General features: G+C 34.4%; 1 protein-coding gene across 15 annotated transcripts in view; it reads left to right on the top strand.

The window, feature by feature from the left end:
- Positions 1–20545, top strand: part of Robo2 (roundabout guidance receptor 2) — a 1164975-nt gene that overhangs the window by 1059474 nt on the left and 84956 nt on the right. For all 15 annotated transcript variants that reach the window (XM_031364257.1, XM_031364250.1, XM_031364255.1 and 12 more), the window contains 3 exons: positions 8929–9053; positions 12505–12676; positions 16062–16267. In XM_031364257.1, the coding sequence (XP_031220117.1) occupies positions 8929–9053; positions 12505–12676; positions 16062–16267 (503 nt within the window). The remainder of the gene's footprint in view (positions 1–8928; positions 9054–12504; positions 12677–16061; positions 16268–20545) is intronic.

The raw sequence follows: 20545 nt of genomic DNA, 5'->3' as shown, positions 1-20545 counted from the left end.
AAAATAAAAAAAAAAAACATCATGGAAGTGAGATTTAAAATTGTAATTTTTAAAAAATATTGACATATTTTTAATAAGAGTTTCCAATTTGTGTCTTTTGTATAATGAGCAGTTCTATAACACTTGCCTATTAAAACCCAGAATAATTTGCTTTACTTCCATGACCTCCTCTGCTAACCTCTAATTGAGAGTAAATCTGCTTCAGCAATCTGAAATCTAATAAAGTTTAAAGTTCTCCATAAGCATGTCTGTCTTAGTTCTGAGTTAATTATTATATTCATTGTAATGTAGAAATATTTAATAACATTACAAAATTAGCAGAGATATTCTAAATAGAATAAATGCCATTAACATTGAAATTGGTATACTCCACTCACAGAATCCTTCAGTTTATCAAGGCTACATAAAGAATTTTACTCAGAATGCTACTGTTGACTTCATTGTCCACAAAGACAGCAGGTGCTCCAATTGATGCAGTATATGCATAGTGGGAGTTTTTGTCTGTGTGAGGAACACTCACAGCCTTCTTTCTTCCAGTTAACCCTTCCTTCACTCTTCTCAGAATTGTATCCACTGTTTTTCTCTGTAGCAATTAAAAAGTTACCCTTTTATGTTATGATCATACTAGATAATAAATCACTGGCCAACTTCAATGCTTGTTCTAGGCATCAGATTTCAATTTATAGACAGTAAGTAGGAAAGATCTCAAGTATTACAAGCACCTTAAAAATGAGTTCTTACAATAAATGCATTCTATAAAGGTGATTATTCCACACTCTGAAGAGATACTGATTGGCAGCAACACATTCTTAGTCAGACAATGACTGATGCAATTGTGTATCTGTCAACAACTCCAGGAAAGAGTAAGATACGAAATACCAAATGTGTGCAGACTCTTCTCCACAGTCATTCTAGTCTCTTGACTGAGTCATTACTTCAAAAAATTGCATTTTTGTCACTGACAATCCAGATAGAGAAAGTAGATATTTGTGGAAAGAAAAGGTAAAGTTATAAATATTTTATATGGAATAATACTTTTAACATATTAACTGAGAGTTACTGGCTTAGAAATCAACCATATTTCTCCTCTGGAATAATTACATGGACACAAAATATTGTTAAGTTATGTAATTTAACATTTTTAATTTGTTGAAAATAATAAAAATAAATTATGTCTAATTATTCAAGCTTTACAAAAATGATTATTATAATCCGGTGTCTTTAATGTGTAATTTCCATTACAAATAAATTTCATCTTCTTAGATAAATTATATCTTAATGTGTTTTAAAGTCAAATATTTTATGACATTATATATTCAATTTCAATATTAACAAGTTATTTTGAAATTACTTGTCAAACATTGAAAATAACTACAATTAAATGAGGTGAAGAACTAATCATTTATCAATTAGAATCCATTTATCATTTAAATGAGTATTCATGTCTTGTTCCTGGCATCTATTCTGTTGTAATGTAGTCAGTTTTCAGTGTTTACATTGTATAAACTTAAATTATATTCTGGAAATTCCAGGTTTGAATGCTACATAATGTTTGTCTTTGTGCATGTGTTTTTGTTCCTCTGAGATCATGGATATTTGTGGTCTTTTTACTTTGCCATATTGAACATTTTCTATAGAATTCTATGGAGGAATTTCAGAATTGCCCAGGATATTTTCCTTTTTACAAACTATATATCCTGTTTGACTTTCCTTCTATCCAACCTATTATAGGCAGTGGGAAGTATGTGTTAGATGCTTTAAGTATAACTGTGGGAAAATGTTGAATATTTCCTTTATAGCACTTTGAAATCTCTTCTAGCCATCCATTTCAGCTTTCACAACAAAAGAAATATATTTTAATGTAGAGACATTACTGCTTATTTCAGGAAACAAGACACATAGAGGAACAATAGAGAAACAACCCAGAACTAATAAGTCTATGTTCCTTACACTGGAGAGAAGGCCTAGCATGTACACGGTCAAACCATGTTCAGGTTCAGCCATGTCAACAAGATTGGGATAATAGCAGCCAGTGTTTGAGGTGCACAAGAACAATCACATGCCCACGCAAGTGAATAGGAACACTCTGCTCATGAAAACATTGTGTAGTCTTGTGTAGTCTTTCATATAGTCTACTATATTATAACTTTAAATTCTTAGGCTTCTGGTTCATACTAGAGATGAGAAATTATGAGTTTAATGGGGTCATTATCTAATGTGAATCATTTTAAATTAAGAGCTCAATATTTATTTGGTCCACTTAATACAACATTGAAATAAATAAAATGTCAAATTTATTTTCCAAGATAACATTTTTAATGTAATAATTAAAGTATTCTTCAAAAGGCTTAACTTGCTGGTATTTATATAAAAATCATCATAGTTGAAACATGCAAAATTCCATATTTGAAATGAACTAATGCCTGTGGATGGTTTCACATGGCCCTTGGCCCTTGGTCAGCACTCCAATATCGTCTTTTTGCCATTGTGTTAAAGAAATTGTGATGAAGCAAACATGTAGCTCAATCAAATGGTGGAGGAGGCTGCTTGTAAAATTCTTACAGAATCTATTAGTGTTTAATAAGCAAAATATATGAAATCACATACACAAAAGCAGTGTTTTGTACTTGCATTAGTAAATTCAAAATGTTTATTAAAAGAATTCAAAGATAATTCATTCAGGTATAAATTTACAATAAAAGAGTCTGGCTAAGTGTGACTGTAGTCACTGCATATCACATAGAAATGCACCTAACTGCTGCCTGGCTAGCTCCATGTTAATGGTTGACATAGAAAGTCCTATTTTCCTGTAGAAACAACTTGAACATGATGTGATTAACCTTTAGGTCCCTCTCCCCCTCATCTCGAAGCCCACCTCAAGCATGGCCTATGCTTCTTACTCATTCTCAGCCTTCTGATTTCCATTGCACCCTCTCTGGCTCAACATCGGGCATTAGCATAAGAGTGCTGTAGCATGACTTTGATTGAAGCCAGCATGGGCTGAATGCAGTACCGAAGCATAAATTAGCAGGAATCAAATCTAATTTACTGTGCATTTTATTTAAATTCTCAAAACACAGTTTCAGCTGAACTCTCTGAGACCTGCAAACATAACTGACCTTTTGATATGAGAGTGTGCTTCTCCAGAATTCATGCAATGTACTTTTCTTAGAGAGCTATTTTTTTTTAATATGTTCTAATTAAACACTGAATTGTGGCACTGGTGTCTTCATATCTCTTCATTCAGACACAGCGATAAGATATAATCATCAGGAAGACTGAGCAAGTGGATTAGTACATCATAGTTAGGAGAGGTTTGTCTAATATTTTTTTAGGTTTTTGAGATTATAAATACATATTTTATAGGTCTTTTTTTTTCTTAAGGACATATAGGACAATTGCCATTTTTCTAATAAGCAAATTCATCTGGAGTTTATAAGTCAATCTTTCTAGTTTGCTTTGGGTTTAAATGTTGGTTTTTAATTGCCATCATGAGGGCCTAATTTTGTTTCCTATATTTAATGAGAGCTCTCTCAGGATACTGGCTCATGTACAGCACACTTTGTGATTTTGTACTCTGTTGATGGAACGCCTCCACTGGCTGCTCCCTCCCATTGGTGCCAATGCCCAAGCCCTTCTTTCAAACCATTCTCAATACCACCTTGCAGAAATACTGATACAGTGGAGTGTTCCCAGAAGAATTATTGGTGCCATTTTTCATTTTAGACTCTCCGCCTCCCCAATAAATGTCTGTAGCCAATCTTCCCTCACAGAGATTGCAATATAGATCTTTGGCAGGGAGTCTACACAGGAAAAAGTGATTGTTTTAATTTTTCCTGTTGTCCAGATTTCAGGTGACAAGAGGTCAGGCATTTTCAAAGACACAAGCATTCTTTGAAGTTTGCTTTGTTAAATGCTTCAGTATTTTATAAGATCAGGTAATACTAAGACAATGCCAGGTCTTTGGGGAGCCATGAGTCTTGAAATTCTGGCAACAAGAAGTGATTAGAGTCATTAGAAATGTAGCATATTTATACAATGGCTTAGAAGAAAGATGCATTTTGAGTACATATCTCATGCAAAGCATGTTTTAAAAATAGTAACAATAAAGCATTTGGTAGTCATCTTTTATAAAGTTAGAATAAAAGGTCCAGAAATTATTATTTCTTTTTATTTTTTCCCACTATCAGGAAAAACTGCAGTGTAGAAGAATATCTTGCAGTTGTACACATAATTGCATGTTTCCTTTAAGTACCTCCATACAATGTATTTCCCACTAGTTTTTTTTTTTTTTGTCCCAATTTTCTAAGGTTCTATAGCCCTTTTTGCCTCTCTGGTTTTCTATTCAGTGTCTTCAATTCATAGCCATATTAATTCCAGAGTATTCATTCCTTGTAAAAATATTTGTGAATAGATCTTTTCCAGAGCAATATGTTAAACACCTTTAGCCTGAATTATCTGGTCGATCTGTATACAGCACAGTATGTTGGGTTTTCCTCTTTTTTTGTATTTTCCAATCTTTTTCAACTTTTCTATTGTATATTTTGTTTATTTACATTTCAAATATTATTTCCTTTTCCGGTCCTCCCCACCCTTGGAAATCCCCTATCACATCCCTCCTCCTCCTGCTTCTATAAAGGTGTTCCCCCACCCATCCACCTACTCCCACCTCCCTGCCCTGGCATTCCTACACTGAGGTATCGAGCCTTCACAGGACCAAAGGCCTCTCCTCCCATTGATGACCAACAAAGGCCATCCTCTGTTTAATATATGGCTGGAGCCATGGGTCCCTCTATGTGTACTCTTCGGTTAGTTGGTTTAGTTCCTGGGAGCTCTGGGGCTTCTAGTTAGTTGATATTGTTGCAAACTCCTCCAGCTTCTTCAGTCCTCTCTCCAGCTCCTCCATTGTGAACTTGTGCTCAGTCCAATGGTTGTCTGTGAGCATCCGCCTCTGTATTTGTCAGGCTCTGGCAGAGTCTCTCAAGAGACAGCTGCATCAGGCTCCTGTCAGCATGCACTTCTTGGCATCCAAAATAGTGTCTGGGTTTGGTGTCTGTATATGGGATGGATCCCCAGGTGGGGCATTCTGGATGGTCTTTCCTTCGGTCTCTGCTCCACATTTTGTCTCTTTCTTACAGCCTTCCCTCTCAAAGTTGTACTCACACAGTTCTCTGCCATCAACACTGAGTCACTCCATGCCCACTGAGCTCACTACTCATCCTGTGAATGCCTATGATTGAAATGCAGCTCAAAAGTGACTCGCTCATCTTTCCTCACTGTACTTTCTCCTTTGGTTCTATTCTTATCATTTCTCCAAGTACCTCCTGCATTTCTGGTTGTAGATAGAATCTCACTATGGCACCGTGGCTGATATGGATAGCTGTGTTTACACCAGGCTGTCCTCAAACTCCTAGAGATCACTGTGCCTCTGCTTCTGAGTCCTGCAGAAAACAAAGCAAAACAACAGCTTCATGAATCATACTCTGCTGTATTTACTTTTATGTTTGTTTAAAGTCAAGGGCATTATACAAGCCCATTATGTTACTTATTTTTCATTCTCCATACTAAGCAGAATGTCTTATAATTTGTAGTAGGTCAAATAGAATGAAAAAAAATGTGAATCACCTAACCTCAGGAAAGTAAATGTATGGTATGGTCATGTTCTTATCCTTATTTGGGGAATTAAGATTTTGAATCTGGAAACAAGACATTAGATATGGAATTAAAAATATTTTAAGAAATAATTCATCAAAGAAAAACAACCCACATTTGTTTCCCTGTACTAACATCTGGTGCCTCACAACTGCCTTTAACTCTACATGTATAGGATTGGATACCTCTTCTGGCCTAGATCTTCCATGGGAATCTGAATGTATATGCACAAGTCCTTGTGTAGTATACACATATATCCATAAATAAAATAAAATAAATCTTAAATAATTTTTAAAATGGGAAGTCAAATTTGGAGAAATACCTCAGTACATACAGCAACTTATCAAAATAAGTAAATGATAGGTTATGATAGGCTTTTACACATTCTAATTTGGTAACTCTATCATACTTTGTATTGATTATTATGACTAAAATTTAAATAAAGCAGTACTAGTGAGATCTCCTACATCTGCAAACTTCTAACAGTATTTATTTGGGACAACTTAAAGTCTTTCCAATATCAAGAAGTTCACATGATGTAATATGCTAAATCAGGGGCTTTTTTTATTTTTAGTGTGCTACATTACTGATTTTGATTAAGTGAGTTTTTGCATTTTGAAGAGAAGATGCCAATTAAACTACACAGCACCTCTCAGGAAGGCAATATGTTTGTTGACATTATTAATTTTTCCTTATTGGGTTTGCAGAACAAATACTTTTACACTGATTCTTACATATTTATTTATTTTTTATTAGATATTTTCTTTACTTACATGTAAATTTCTCTCTTCCCAGTTTCCCCTCTAAACAACAAAGAAACAAACAAACAAAAAAAAACCAAAAACACACCCCAGCTGCCTCCCCACTCCCCATGCCTGCCACCCTACCCTCTCCTGCTTATTTATTAAAATACATATCTATTATAGAAAATGGCAAAGCATAAGTAATACAGAACAAATGTTAATGTTTTTCATGGTAAACATCTCAAATTTTCATGTCCCCTGCATAAATGGACACTTTTGAAGCCAAGCAATGAGGCACACACCATTAATCCTAGCACCCAGGAAGAAGAAATGGTTGGATCTATGAGTTTGAGATTGGACCGGTGTACAAAAAAAAAAAATTAGGACAGCCAGTGCTCCTGAATAAAACCCTGTCTCAAAAAAAGAAAGAAAGAAAGAAAAGGGGAAGAAAGAAAGGAAGAAAAAAAGAAAAGAAAGAAAGAAAGAAAATGGGCATTTTTCTGTTTTTAATGATTTTCTGACATAATTATATAAAATTGATTTAAGCAATTTTCCTATTAAAAACAGACATCAATGCGTCTTCCAATTCAGTTTAATAGTATAGAAATATCAAGAACTTGTGAGAATCATGTACACTCCTGAAAAGTAAAAAAGCCACATAACAGGACTCCTCAAATAGACCCATGGATTTGCTTTCTTCATGCAGTTAGAATGAGTCATCCATAATCAACAGTTATAAAAATTCAACTTAAATAATTTCTCCCCTCTGTCTCCAAACTATATGTTGGATGAGTTGGCTAAAGAGGAACTATAACAGAATACAAAATATTTAATTCTAAATAAGCATCATTTATTTTTTTTTCCTTTAACAAAACTATGCTCTTTATACAATGGTAGAATTTCAGTTAGGATGTATACTTGGCAGTGTGTTTTAGGGGATATCCTTTTCTAATTCCCCTTTGGGTCTGCCCTTATTGGACATCACATATTGTTAAAATTCTCCAGTGTCCACTTTTTATGTTTATGTTCTGTCTGCACCCAATTCTACAAATTGGGGAAGTTTTGAAATTGTTTTATTAGTTTTAAGTTTCTTGTCTAATTAACATCTTTAAAATAGAAAGAGCTAATCTAATAGTCATGGGATAGGACCATGCTTCCCCTGGAAGTGCATAGTGTGAAGATTTCCTTGTGAAAGTCTCTGGATATTCTCTAGTGCTTCTCACTCTCTGATCTTTAGACCTACTCCAATTGTGAGCATCTTTAGGATTTAATTTCCATCTCTTTCCTTTTCTAATAAAGTCACTCCTTCTTGGGGTCATCATCTTTACCTACATCATTCTACTCATCTCCTAACCATATGCCTGACTTTACTGATTAAATGTTTCTCATGTTTTTCATCTTCACTCAACTGTTACAGTTTCTGGAAAGTTCCCTCTGGAGCTGCCATTCAGATTATGGATATCCACAGTAGGGTTGGCAGCATGGCGGGATTCTTTGTTTCCGCCTAGTTAATGATTTTAATCTTCTCTTCTTCCCCACCTCACAACATTGTAGTAGATGTGCTCTTGCTTTTACAGTCTGCAGTGAGCACCAGATGTGGAAAGGGTTCAACATTCCACTGTCCCAATGATGCTCTTTCAAAGACTTTTCAAAGCTGCCATCATACAGGAGATTGCCTCTCTCAGTTCTCATGCCATATGCTATATGCTGCATAACTGAAGTTACCTTCTGTGGTGTTCTAAAAGACTCTCTGAACTCACCACGTTTGTCATCACTCTTGGGGGTGTGTTTTGTTTACATCACTATTATTATGTTTTATTTGTTTTTTTTTCATAAGGCCATGGACCTCTTGAGCTTTATATTTCCAACTTTATAGTGCCCATCAGAATGTCCTAATAGCCTGTTTACTGCCTACTGAAATAAAGTTATTCAAAATGAATAAACTGTTTCAATTCATGTGCTTATATTATCAGTTACCTTCGAATGTAGTCCTCATCTCTCCAGTACTTCATTGGTTTGGATGCATCAAGCCTTGAGTATTAAAATGCTTGATAAGAATCAGGATAACATTTAAACTTTATTGTGACTTCAGGATCTCATATAATGTCCTGAAAACACTATAAAGAATTGTGCTTGCTAATACATTGACTTTTGAGAAGATAGTTGCTTAAGATACTGACCCTTTCATGGTGACCGATTAAATATATAGTTCTAAATTGTCAATGACATTTTGTCTCGTGAATTTTAGAATTATGAGGTATCTATTTTCCTAAGCAAGTGGCTGAAATGCAGAATGCTAATGTACACTATTTAAAGTATTTCTGCTAATAACCTCATTTCTTTGACATCTTTGAGAGTTTGTTCTTTCTTTTCCTTTGTGTTGTGAGAAATTCACTAAAGTAAGTAAGGTCACATAGCCTTGCTCTGGCTCCAATGTTGAGCCAGCCACCCAGGGTCAGATTTTCCTCTTTGATATCTTTTTCTTTGTTGTCAAAGGTTGATGTTTACTCTGTCTTTTCCTTTCAAATTCTAGCTCCTCCACAGTTTGTGGTTAGGCCAAGAGATCAGATCATTGCTCAGGGCCGGACAGTGACATTCCCCTGTGAAACTAAAGGAAACCCACAGCCAGCTGTTTTTTGGCAGAAGGAAGGCAGCCAGGTGAGTGGGGGCATGACTGCTTTTCTGACATCTCTGAACTTCTCCTCTCTCAGTGACCCTCAGAACCTGTCTTCTCCTCCTATCAATGCTCACTGTATGTTATTTCTGAGAAAGAAATGATTCTAAAATAACTGGATGTCAAGTGTTCCAATAGAGCACTCTTTATTTGCCAGGGTTATTTTTTTCTAAATCCTGCATCTAACATAAAATAAAAATAAAATTGTTGAAACCCCAACTAACAAAGATATTGAAAACTTCTGACAACAATGGTCATGTTGCTTTCTTGCATCTGATGGCATAGTATGATTAAATGAAGTCTCACATATGAAATGCCTAGAATAGCTCTTAGCATAAAACAGAAGAAATAGCATTTTAAAACTCCAGTATTAATTGCCATAGAATCTAGTTTCAAGCCTCTGTCTGGGCAGTAGAAAAAGATCACAAACTTAAGCACATGCTCATTTAATAATGGAGGAATTCCATTCTTCCTTCCCCCCCCCCCGGAGTTCTTCATAATAAAATTAGACAGGAAACAACACATTTTACACAGGAAACCACTATCTTGTTTTTGCTGTGATCCTTCTGGGTAAAATCATCTCTCAAAGTCTTTTGGAAAACTCAACTGGACACGTTAATTTTCTCAAGTGCTTAGCTTCTAGGTTCAGCCAATACAAACTTCCAGCTTGAAGCAGATGAAACATTAAGAAACCTAGACTAAGAACATGTCTCCACATCCCTCTTGAAATGAGCTGTCTGTTCATTCTGAGGGCTCTATAATTAACTCAAGAAGGCATTCATTTCTCAGAAAAGAAGCACTCAGTGTTCTTTCTCAAATGGTTACTTGCCGCTCCAACTTCTGGTAATTTTTTTTTGAGGGGTGAAGATAAAGGAAGTTATCCAAATGCCAATAGTTGATATTGACACACCTTCTGAAGACTTTGAAAGAGATGAATTTCTCCTCAGAAGTTCTTTGACTCTTCACTGAAAAAGTTTATTTCAAATAGAATTATAACACATGCTATAAAAAAATCACATCTTTTCAATAATTAAAGATAGCTGTTGGTTAAAATGAATTCATACATATACAAATAATATCCCTAATATAGATAGCTCTAAAGTACATAACTTAAAACAAACACTGGTTCTCTGTGAACAGAAGATATCTAACATAACAATCAATGATGTTGCATAGTAATTATTAGAAGATTTGAAGCATCACTCCATATTGTCTGACAAAGTAAATAATATCCTAAAGATATTAATAATGATACATAATGATTGCTGTTATGTGCATTGGTTTGCTTACAGTATTAGATATAATAATATTTCTTTCACCATTATCTTCCCTAGGAGAGTGGAGAGCATGAGAGATTAAGAATAGTAGTGAAATTTTGAACAGACTGTAACTTTCATTTAATGAATTTAGATGTTATCAAAAAAGTTCAGTCTTCCTGCTTCCAGTATTCAACTCTTACAGTAATCTGTCTCTGTCCATCAGTAGAAAGAGAACAAACCCTGAACTTAATGATCCACATTCCTCAATACATGCTGATAGTGCCAATTACTACTAATATGATGTTCAAACACTTCTAGAACTCTGCAGAGTTCCTGGGCTTCACTTGTAATCCATTTCTTTTGCCTGTGCCATACAACCTGGGAATATAGATGATGGATTAAAGTCAATCAAATGCCACCTTCCATGTCAATGAATCATTTAGAAAGTGGAATGATATTACATTGTAGAGGAAGGGATCCCAGGGAGAATTAGGCCATCTGATGGATTAGTGCAATGTAAATTAGTATTCTAATGGCTAATTGTAGGAAAGTGTGCACTTTGAGTTATTGTATAATTTTCAATTGCCCTTAAAATTTAGACCCTTCTCTTTCAGAAGTTTTATAACTGTAATATATTTGGATTCCACAGGAGATTCAGTTTGTTCTCAAATTATCTTTCAAGTATATGAAAATGCCTTGCATTATATACTAATGTTACTTTCTGAAGAGGGCAATAGCATTTTGAAATTATATTCCTGTCATGCTCACAAACATTGCTCCTTTTAGACAGCATTTAATAGCATGGTAATGTTTATGTAAAGTGGGCTTGTAGTGTCTCACTTGAATCTCATAAAGTGGACATCCATCATGTCGCAATAAAGAGAAGAGCTTCTAATTAAAGTAGGACATCATTTGCCGGATTAAAGTCATTTAGTGTAATTGAAAAGTGTTAATACCCTATTTTATCCTCGTCCACTGGCATTACTTCAAGGGTAAAAATATTTTAAGGTGAAAATGTGTCTTGTGCCTTTAATTGAATGTTATTACCTCCTGATTTCAACTTACTGAAATTGTTTAATTACAAACTTGGAAAATTAATTACCATATTGCAAAAGAGATCCCAGAGGGTTCTAATGCTTTTTTTGTAAGTAAATACAACATAAAAAATTGATATGTCCTTATTTATAATGCAGCTAGAAACATACCTCAGTATGATTTATTGTTTCCACATGTTTTTCTTAATTGAGCAACAGTAAAACAACACAGGTCATCCAAATTAATGATCCGGGGCTGATAGAGGAACTTTAAAGGTTTGTGATTGGACTGTATTAGTTGTGTGGCGGGCATTAGTGAAGTGTATAAGAAACTATTTTTTAAAAAAGTAATACTTTGAAGGTTAGAGAGGTTACATGCATACTTTCAGAGCCATGCTGCAGCCTTCGTTTATTTTAAAGAATTGTCTTACCTTTGCTTAGATTTTAGCATTTTTTTTTCATAGCTCTTTCAGAAGCTGGTATGGTTGACTTAGGAAAAATTAGAAGTAGAAGCTTCGCTTGGTCAGTCTACAGTATATATGTTATTAGAACTTGTCCTAATATATTCAAATTGGTCAACAGCAATGATATTTGACATCTTTTGTTACTGTATAAGGTTCCACTGTACTTAGCCTTACAGTCAGCATCTTTAAATGCCTGGAACGAAGTCATATGAGTAGTATTTTGCCTAGTTATTTTAAAGATGCAGAAACTAAATTTCAAAGCTGAAATATATAACTAGCAAACACTAAGGAGTAAATAGTTGATATAAAATTATGTTAATGATCCTGATTCGGGCAATGTCTTACAGATCTGTGTGTTGGCATGATATGGGCTATAAAACTGCATGAATTATGTTCAAATCCAAATTTAAACTTGAAAGTCCTAATTTTAAGAACTGCAGATGGTTGTTCCTTCAACTAGAACATGCTTACTTTGTAGCTTACAGTTTATGACTTGGAAAATATTTCCCAGTTTAACCCATTGTGGTACATGTAGACATTTCAGTACCACGTGCTTTTAAATCTATACATTTGATTTTTTCCAGCCACATTCCCATAATGGTTATTGTAGTTAATGAAACTTTCCTTGCAGAGTGACAAACACTGAAGAGACTGTTTTCTGTTGTTGGTTTTCCACAGAACCTACTTTTCCCGAATCAACCTCAGCAGCCCAACAGCCGGTGTTCAGTGTCCCCCACGGGGGACCTCACCATCACCAACATTCAGCGTTCAGATGCGGGTTACTACATCTGCCAGGCCCTAACTGTGGCAGGAAGCATTTTAGCTAAAGCACAGCTGGAAGTTACTGATGGTGAGATGTCACTCGATTTTTCTCATGAAAAGAGTTAATTTTATCATTATTATTTTATTTTATATTATTTACTTTTATTATTTATTCTTATATTTTTTATTTCAGGTTTAGGGAGAATATTTGATTTGTTGAAAATTTTGCCTCAATGCCTATATATACATTTCCCTTAGAAAATATATTACATTTACATAAGTAGAGCGGCAATAGTTAATAGTTTCTAATTCTCTCTGATATCATACCTCTAATTCCCCTAAGAAAAAGAACATCAAAGATGGTCATTAAGTTTACAGGGATGCATTATTTTAAACAAATGACATCACTTGTGTTTACAAATCTAATCTCTGTGTTTTCACTGAGTATTTCCTTGGTATGATTCTGATGGATATGAATACTTTTATCTGACTAGAAGAGTAGAAAATATCATCTTTAAATATCATCAGCGAAACAAGAAATGAGATTTTAGTTAGCTAATCACATTATGACATTCTTCCAACTTTAATTATACATTCACTAAGTTAAATTAATTAAATGCATTCTAAAGTAGGGATGATGCTAGAATTATTATATTTTTTTTTTTGCTTGCACATATGTACCTTGAATTTTAATTTCTGCTGGAAGTTGAAAAAGGGGCTGATGATCTTCTTTTCAGCAGAAGTTAATTTATTGCACTTGACAGCTTGGGTGGGAGGGGTTAGACAGTATGTGAGCTGTAAACAGGAATTTTTCTCCTCTCTTTATTGTCTTAAATTAAAAACTCGTAAGTTTTGTTTCATTTTTGTAAGTTTTCCCCCTTCTTTTTAACTTTATTTTTCCTCTTAAGACAAAGCTTCTGAGATACAGGGCCTTTGATCTGTATAGTCTCAGATTTTCTTTTTTTTTCTTTTTCTTTTTTGTTTTTCTTTCTTTTTAGTGGTGAAACTCACTTTGCTTTCCTATATATCCAGATTTACATGTAGATTAAAAGGCAATGAAAAATAAATGGAATAACAATATCTTTTAATATACATCCATGGCAAGGCCCAATTTAGCACAGGAATGGTGCAGGGCCAGACAAATTCTGTCGATGGAGATGTTAAGAGACTGGACTGCACCTGCTTGTGCTGCCGAGAATTTCCTGCCATGGAATTAAAGAAGCCCATTTCAAGGGTTACTGAGATGGCAAAGGCTTCCCTAGTAGGCAAGAGCTTTGGTCCTCTGTGCCTTCATAATTTTTTAACAGAATAAAAGATAATGATTAACATCAGTAAAATTCTTGTGTTTTATACCAGTGAAAATGCCTAAACACATATGCTTTGAAAATAAGGTATATTGACCAAAGAATTCGATATATTCATATTTTAAATATGTATATTAAATATATATTTAAAAATATTACTAACATGGAAAGTTCATTTTTTTTTTGTTTCTCCAACTTTTTTCTCAAAATTAAAACAAAAATGTAATGACCGTTCTATGGGTAGAGTCAATAAAACTTAAAAAGCATATAGAAATGGAATATATTTCAGAAATTATGTTGACAATAAACGCTACACTGTGGTCTTATCTGAATGGTTTATTAAGGATTTATAACATGCAATTAGAGAAGACCACAGGGTTGTTCACAGATCACTGAAAACCCTAAATGTTCATTTAACCTTTGACTCCAGTGTCATGGAAACCTGTGGTCATCTTTCAGCCATAACATCCCAGAGACTGAATTTCTGCTAGCCAGGAGATTTTCAATTACTTTATTGATCAGAGTCTTTCAAAAGGCAATAGCTAGTTATTTAGGTAGTGGGGGGAAAGGGAAGGAGAAATTCTAATTAGTTGACCTTTGGTTGTGTCTAATGATAGGACAATAAAAGCACCTTATAAGAAATTACTGAAATTCTGATAGCTTGAAACAGATATGTTACATTTAAAACTTGATACACACATTTTAGAAAGGTAATGAAGACCCACTTTCTCCCTTAATTATGACATTATTTATAACATTTTGTTTATTGAGTTTAACTTGAAAACCCAAAAAACTTTCTGTTAAACTTTCATTTCTCCATATTTATTAGTTATTTTTTTTGTTTTTTGTTATAATTATAATAATGCTATATATCCTTATTCCATTTCGTTATTTTATGTACTTCTGTGTTTAATACTAAAACACGAAGTTGACATTTTAGATTATGATGCACAGAATATTGTTTTGTAGGAATTGATGTAAGAGATTCTGCTTGGCCAGAGAGTGTCCTCGTATGCCAGGACCTATGTACTAATTTCTAGATCAGTTAAAACTATTTTTTATCATATACTGGCATGTAGAATACATTCAATATAATTTAAATAAGATATACTAGTGTTTGTGCACATAATACATATATTGTATATATATTTGTATATATATATGCATATTTACATATACAATATAATATTAAAGTATACAAACTTTTAACAATTAAAGAAAAATCTTGTTGTCTTTCCTACTATAGTCAGCTCCTCTTAAATGTCACTTTTTGTAAACTTGGACATGTCAGTTTGACTTGGAGGTTATCTGGTGCGTTCTTAAGCAAACACAATATTAAACTAATTCCCTTTTTCAACCAATCATTTATATAATGTCAGACATTAATATATGTTTCTTAAACCATTTAAAATATTTCTAAAAACAATAAATATTATGCTACAAGGTGATGTTCCATAAGCAAAAATGTACACGGAGCTAGAACATTATAAAATTATGCTGAATTTGTATGTATTGATTATAGGTGAAAATTGAATTTGGTTACACAATGCATTCTGATTGACTAGTTCACTCTGTTTAGCTGTGTGTATTAATTCAATCAACTCACTCAAATCTCATGACTACAGATTGGAGGCCCAATGTCATGATTTTGTATTTAAATTATTTAAGGTCTAATGTTTTATCATCCACAGAACACGTAAGCTTATGTACACATAGCATTCGCCAGCTGTTATGATATGTAGTATTCATTCAAAAAGCAAAGAAGGAGTTTAGCTTTACAAGCAATATATCCCATAGGATTATTTTAAATATGTATGTATATGAGCAAAAAATGAACAATTTATGATTGGCAGCTCATAGAAGCCACCAATATTTTTATTTAAATTTCAATGTGACTAAGCTTTTCAATTCAATTCAACCTTTCTAAAATGTCAAAATTTATCCCCAAATCATTTTAATTATAATGAATGCAGAGCAAACTAAAACGATATGTTCTTAGTGTAGTATAGGTATGTTTAATGGAAAATACTGTGGATATTGAAAAGGCAAAGTAAGTTTTAATAATAGTAAGGGTCTTTATGTGTTTAATCTTACTTTTCAGTGTCAATATACCAAGATGATGGAATGTCATGAAAGTCCAAATTTTCTGAATATGTGTTTGCCTTTTAGTTTTGACAGATAGACCTCCACCCATAATCTTGCAAGGGCCAATAAACCAAACCCTTGCAGTAGACGGCACAGCATTGCTGAAATGTAAAGCCACGGGTGAGCCTCTGCCTGTAATTAGCTGGCTAAAGGAGGGCTTTACTTTTCTGGGGAGAGATCCAAGAGCCACGATCCAAGACCAAGGGACATTGCAGATTAAGAATCTACGGGTACGTAGTATTTGGCTTGTTGTTGAATCTATCCTATCAACAATGTTTCTCTAAGGAAAATTTATACCGTGCATCAAAAAAAAAAAATCTGACATTAGCATTTTATGAAAGGTAATGCTATTTCTTGTTTCAACAATTGTTAACTGAAATTATGGGAAAGACTGCTCTCCTTATTGTATCTTGGGTTTGGGAATCCAATTCTGGTATTCTTGGATACAAAGCAAATGCTTACTGACTCTGGAAGTAGAAATCTTGAAATAAAGTTATGGCTAGTAACAGGTAACTAAACTCATTGGAGGACAAGAAATGCTTCTAATTTTACTCTATCAAGGAAGACAGTGAGGTTCTATGGGTAAACCCGCTCAACGATGAATGACAGGATACAACTGTGTTATTGGAGGCATGTGTGGATAGTTATCAACACCCTTAGATTTTTAGTTAGGCTGCTACAAATTTTACACTTACACCTATTTATGAGAATGATTCACTGGTGTTTTAAGTGAATGTACATGAAAAAGAAAAAGAATTACTACTCAAAGAGAGACAATTTGGATCCAGATCAAAGGTGACCTCCAAACCTCTGTGATTCTAAAAGTTTTATTAATTTTTTACTAATATCTTACAATCTTATATTTAAAAAAAATTCAGTGGTTTAAAGCAACACATAGTTAGTTGTGTATAATTCCTGTTAAAGAAATGGAGTTGATGGTGTGACTTAGCTACAATTTCTGCTACAAAGGTTGCGATGCAGCGATTATCAGTTAGGGCTAGGGGTTTGCCAGAATACAGAGGGAGGATTGATTTCCTTCTGAGCAAAGTGGTGTGAAAGCTGGTTGCCTAGCGTTGACTGATAGATTAATGACCCATCATATTTTGAGAGTTGGCTGGTGGTAGGCCTCTAAGATCTTGTCACCTAGTTATTCTGAAGATGAGTGCTGCAGTCATCCAAGTCAACATCTACATTGCCAATGAAAGGGAGCATGGTAGTCCCGTGGTGCTAAATCTCAGACGTGATAACTGTCACCTTCGAGTACGCTATTGGCCAGAACAAGCCTAAAGGTCTCATCTCCATGTTAGAGAGATGTAGGATTACATAAGACGTGGGAACCTGGGAGCTGCCATCCTGAGGGTGACCTGTCCCCTGCCGGCATAGTCCAATCACTCAACCAGTATAGAGTACTGCCACAGCTAGCAAGAGTGACAGTCAAAAAGAGCATTTGAAAATAATCACAGGTCTGGTGATAGAAGTCAGAATTGAGAAAGCTAATAGGAAACAATATCAAAAAATTGATAATTATTCAGTGGAAGAACAATTTTGGTTTGGCACTTGTGCACAAACCAGAAATCAAGGTAAAGAAAAACAAACAAACAAACAAATCAAGCCCGCAAGTGGGATGACTTGGTGGGTAAAAATACCTGCTCCCATGCCCAATGGCCTGAGTTCAGTTCCTAACTCATTCAAGAGAGAGAAGTGAGAAATAATGTTTGCAAGCTTCCTATGACCTCACCACAAGATCCTTGACACACATATACATTAAATAAATAAATAAGTAAATAAATAAACAACAGAACAAATGTAATACAAATTTAGTGATTCTTGAATTTTTATGTTTAAAAACAAGAGCAAAAAGTGAAATATTTTGCTTTGTCTTATCCAGTGAAGATGATTCTTCTCTTATCATGGAATATATATATATGGATATATACATATATGTATATATATGTGTATATATATACACATGTATATGTTTATATATATACATGTATATGTATATATATGCACACATATATGTGTATGTGTATGTGTGTAGATAGATAGTTAGATAGATAGATAGATAGATAGATAGATAGATAGATAGATAGATATTTTCTTTATTTGCATGTCAAATGATATCTCCTTTCCCGGTTTCTCCTCTGAAAAAAAGAAAAAATAAATAAATAAATAAATAAATAAATAAATACCTGGTTCCCTCCCCCTCCTCCTGCTCACCAACCCACCCTCTCATATTTACTGGCCCTGGCATTCCCCTACGCTGGGGCATAGATCCTTCACAGGACCAAGGGCCTCTCCTCCCATTGATGACCACATAGGTCATCTGCTACATATGCAGCTGGAGCCATGAGTCCCACCATGTGTACTCTTTGGTTGGTGGTTGAGACCCTGGGAGCTCTGAGGGTACTAGTTAGTTCATATTGTTGTTCCTCCTAAGGGGCTGCAAACCCTTCAGCTCCTTGGGACCCTATACTCAGTTTAATGGATGGCTGTGTGCCTCTACTTCTGTATTAGTCAGGAACTGTCGGATTTACAATTGCCCATGTCTATGTAATTTAACAGTGTACTGTACATATATTTGTAAAAAAGGAAAATAATAGATAAACTTTAACAGATCTCTATATAATATTAACATTAATAACAATAAATTAACTTATTCTAGGTGAAAATATTGCAAAGTTCTGTCAAAGGAAAATAAATTAATATGGAGTCTTTTTGATATGTGTTTTTAAATTCATCATGAATTTAAAACTAATTTTCTTTGAACATGGTGGAAGTTATTTTAAAAATTCATATGAGCTCTCCATCCATAAATATTTTAACCTCTTTCTGAGATAAAGAAAGACTTGGGTCATGAAGGTTAATGCTTTTTCACTGTATGGTTGCATTAAAGGTCTTGTGTGTATGGATGGTCACTAGGAGTGCTAGAGAGAAGTAATTAAAGGTAGATGCTTGATGATGTCAAACAATCTTTGACTCCTGGCACAGGTCTTGTGAGTCAAATCTCTAAGATGCCATCCCCAGGAGGCTTGTTTGTAGCAAAGTCTTCAAGGAGAAAAGGGTGACAGAGTGTGATAACCTATTCATTCTCTTTTAAAGAAATTGCTCAAGAGAGAAAGACAGGATAAGGAGAGGGAAGTGAAGCCCTCTTGATCAGAAAACGTCCTATCTAAAGTTAAAGCACACAGAAAAAGAACTTGATGATGGTGCTCATAGCAACACAAAAGTGAGACTCAGAAGCTATTTGGCTTTGATCGGTTCCAAATTGCACACATTGTTCTTTTTCTGTACAATGGCTGCTGTTAAGGGGAGATTAAGACAGGCTTTACCACTTCACTGGTGTAGTGAAGAGGTTTCCTATAGGTCAGAATCTTTTGTATCTCCTGATTTCTTTCTGCAATGCATAAGGGAAGAGAACAAAATATCATGATGGATGCTAAGTTCTCCTAGTCCAGCTAATTGGTATCTGAATCTGTATCTTTTGAGAAGTTGAATATTCCAGCACTCATTAAAACCTACCTACCACAGCTAATGTCAGGCCCGTATCTCCACACAATGACAGGGGGATGCAGTTAAGACACATTACCTACCTACTCTTCTTCTTACACAGAATAACAAGTGCTACATTTTAGTTCAACAGCTATAATAAAATGCAAATTCTTTTACACATTCACAGCCCATATTCAAATGAACATCCCATTAAAATCCAACCTCAGCTCATTATATTTAGCTTGTGAGTGATGCTTCTTAAATGCAGAGATTCCTAATGACTATAATGCACTCGCAACCACATTTCAAAGGATGGCTTATTCCACAATGGTGAGTCCTATCATCCCTGTAAGATAGAAGACAATTGTACAGAGATAGTATGGAAAAGACTGACGTGCTCAAGCAATTTCAACCTTTAGCTAAATATATAATGGCATTTAAAATCAATTAAAGTGGTAGCATAGCAGTCTCTTCATGTACTAATAATGACTTCCCTAAGAATCAATTATGAGACAGAGTCATGGATAAATTTTGAAATGGAAGGTATAATATTCCATAATCCTCCACATCTCATAAACAGTCTCACACTCATCATGAAACTTAAATTCTTCATTTTTTTGTTTGCCTTAATCTCTTTTCTTTGGCTCTTACTCAAAGCTATTTTTTCCTACCCCACCAACCTATTAGCAATAAATGTTGGTACTGCAAACTTCTCAAACATGGACCTTATGAGGACCCTTGTATTTTATGTCTTACTAATATTCAGGCTTTTGTCAAGATTTTTTTTAATTTTACAATTTTTTTTTACAATTGATAAAGACAACTTTTGATCATATCTTCAACTATTCTCAAAGTCCTTGACAATCCTTGATGGACAACAAAAACATTTTAAATGATCAATGAATATGGACGTTTTAAATGTGGTTTTAAAAAAGATCTAGATTTTGGCTCTTTCTGATTGTATCCATTTCAAAATGACAAAGCTCCATAAGCATTGTTTATTTCTTCTTCTTGTT

Source organism: Mastomys coucha, unplaced genomic scaffold, assembly GCF_008632895.1.
Source record: "Mastomys coucha isolate ucsf_1 unplaced genomic scaffold, UCSF_Mcou_1 pScaffold12, whole genome shotgun sequence".
Taxonomy (NCBI): domain Eukaryota; kingdom Metazoa; phylum Chordata; class Mammalia; order Rodentia; family Muridae; genus Mastomys; species Mastomys coucha.
The sequence above is the reverse complement of the archived record's forward strand: the minus strand, read 5'-3'. Positions and strand labels throughout refer to the sequence as shown.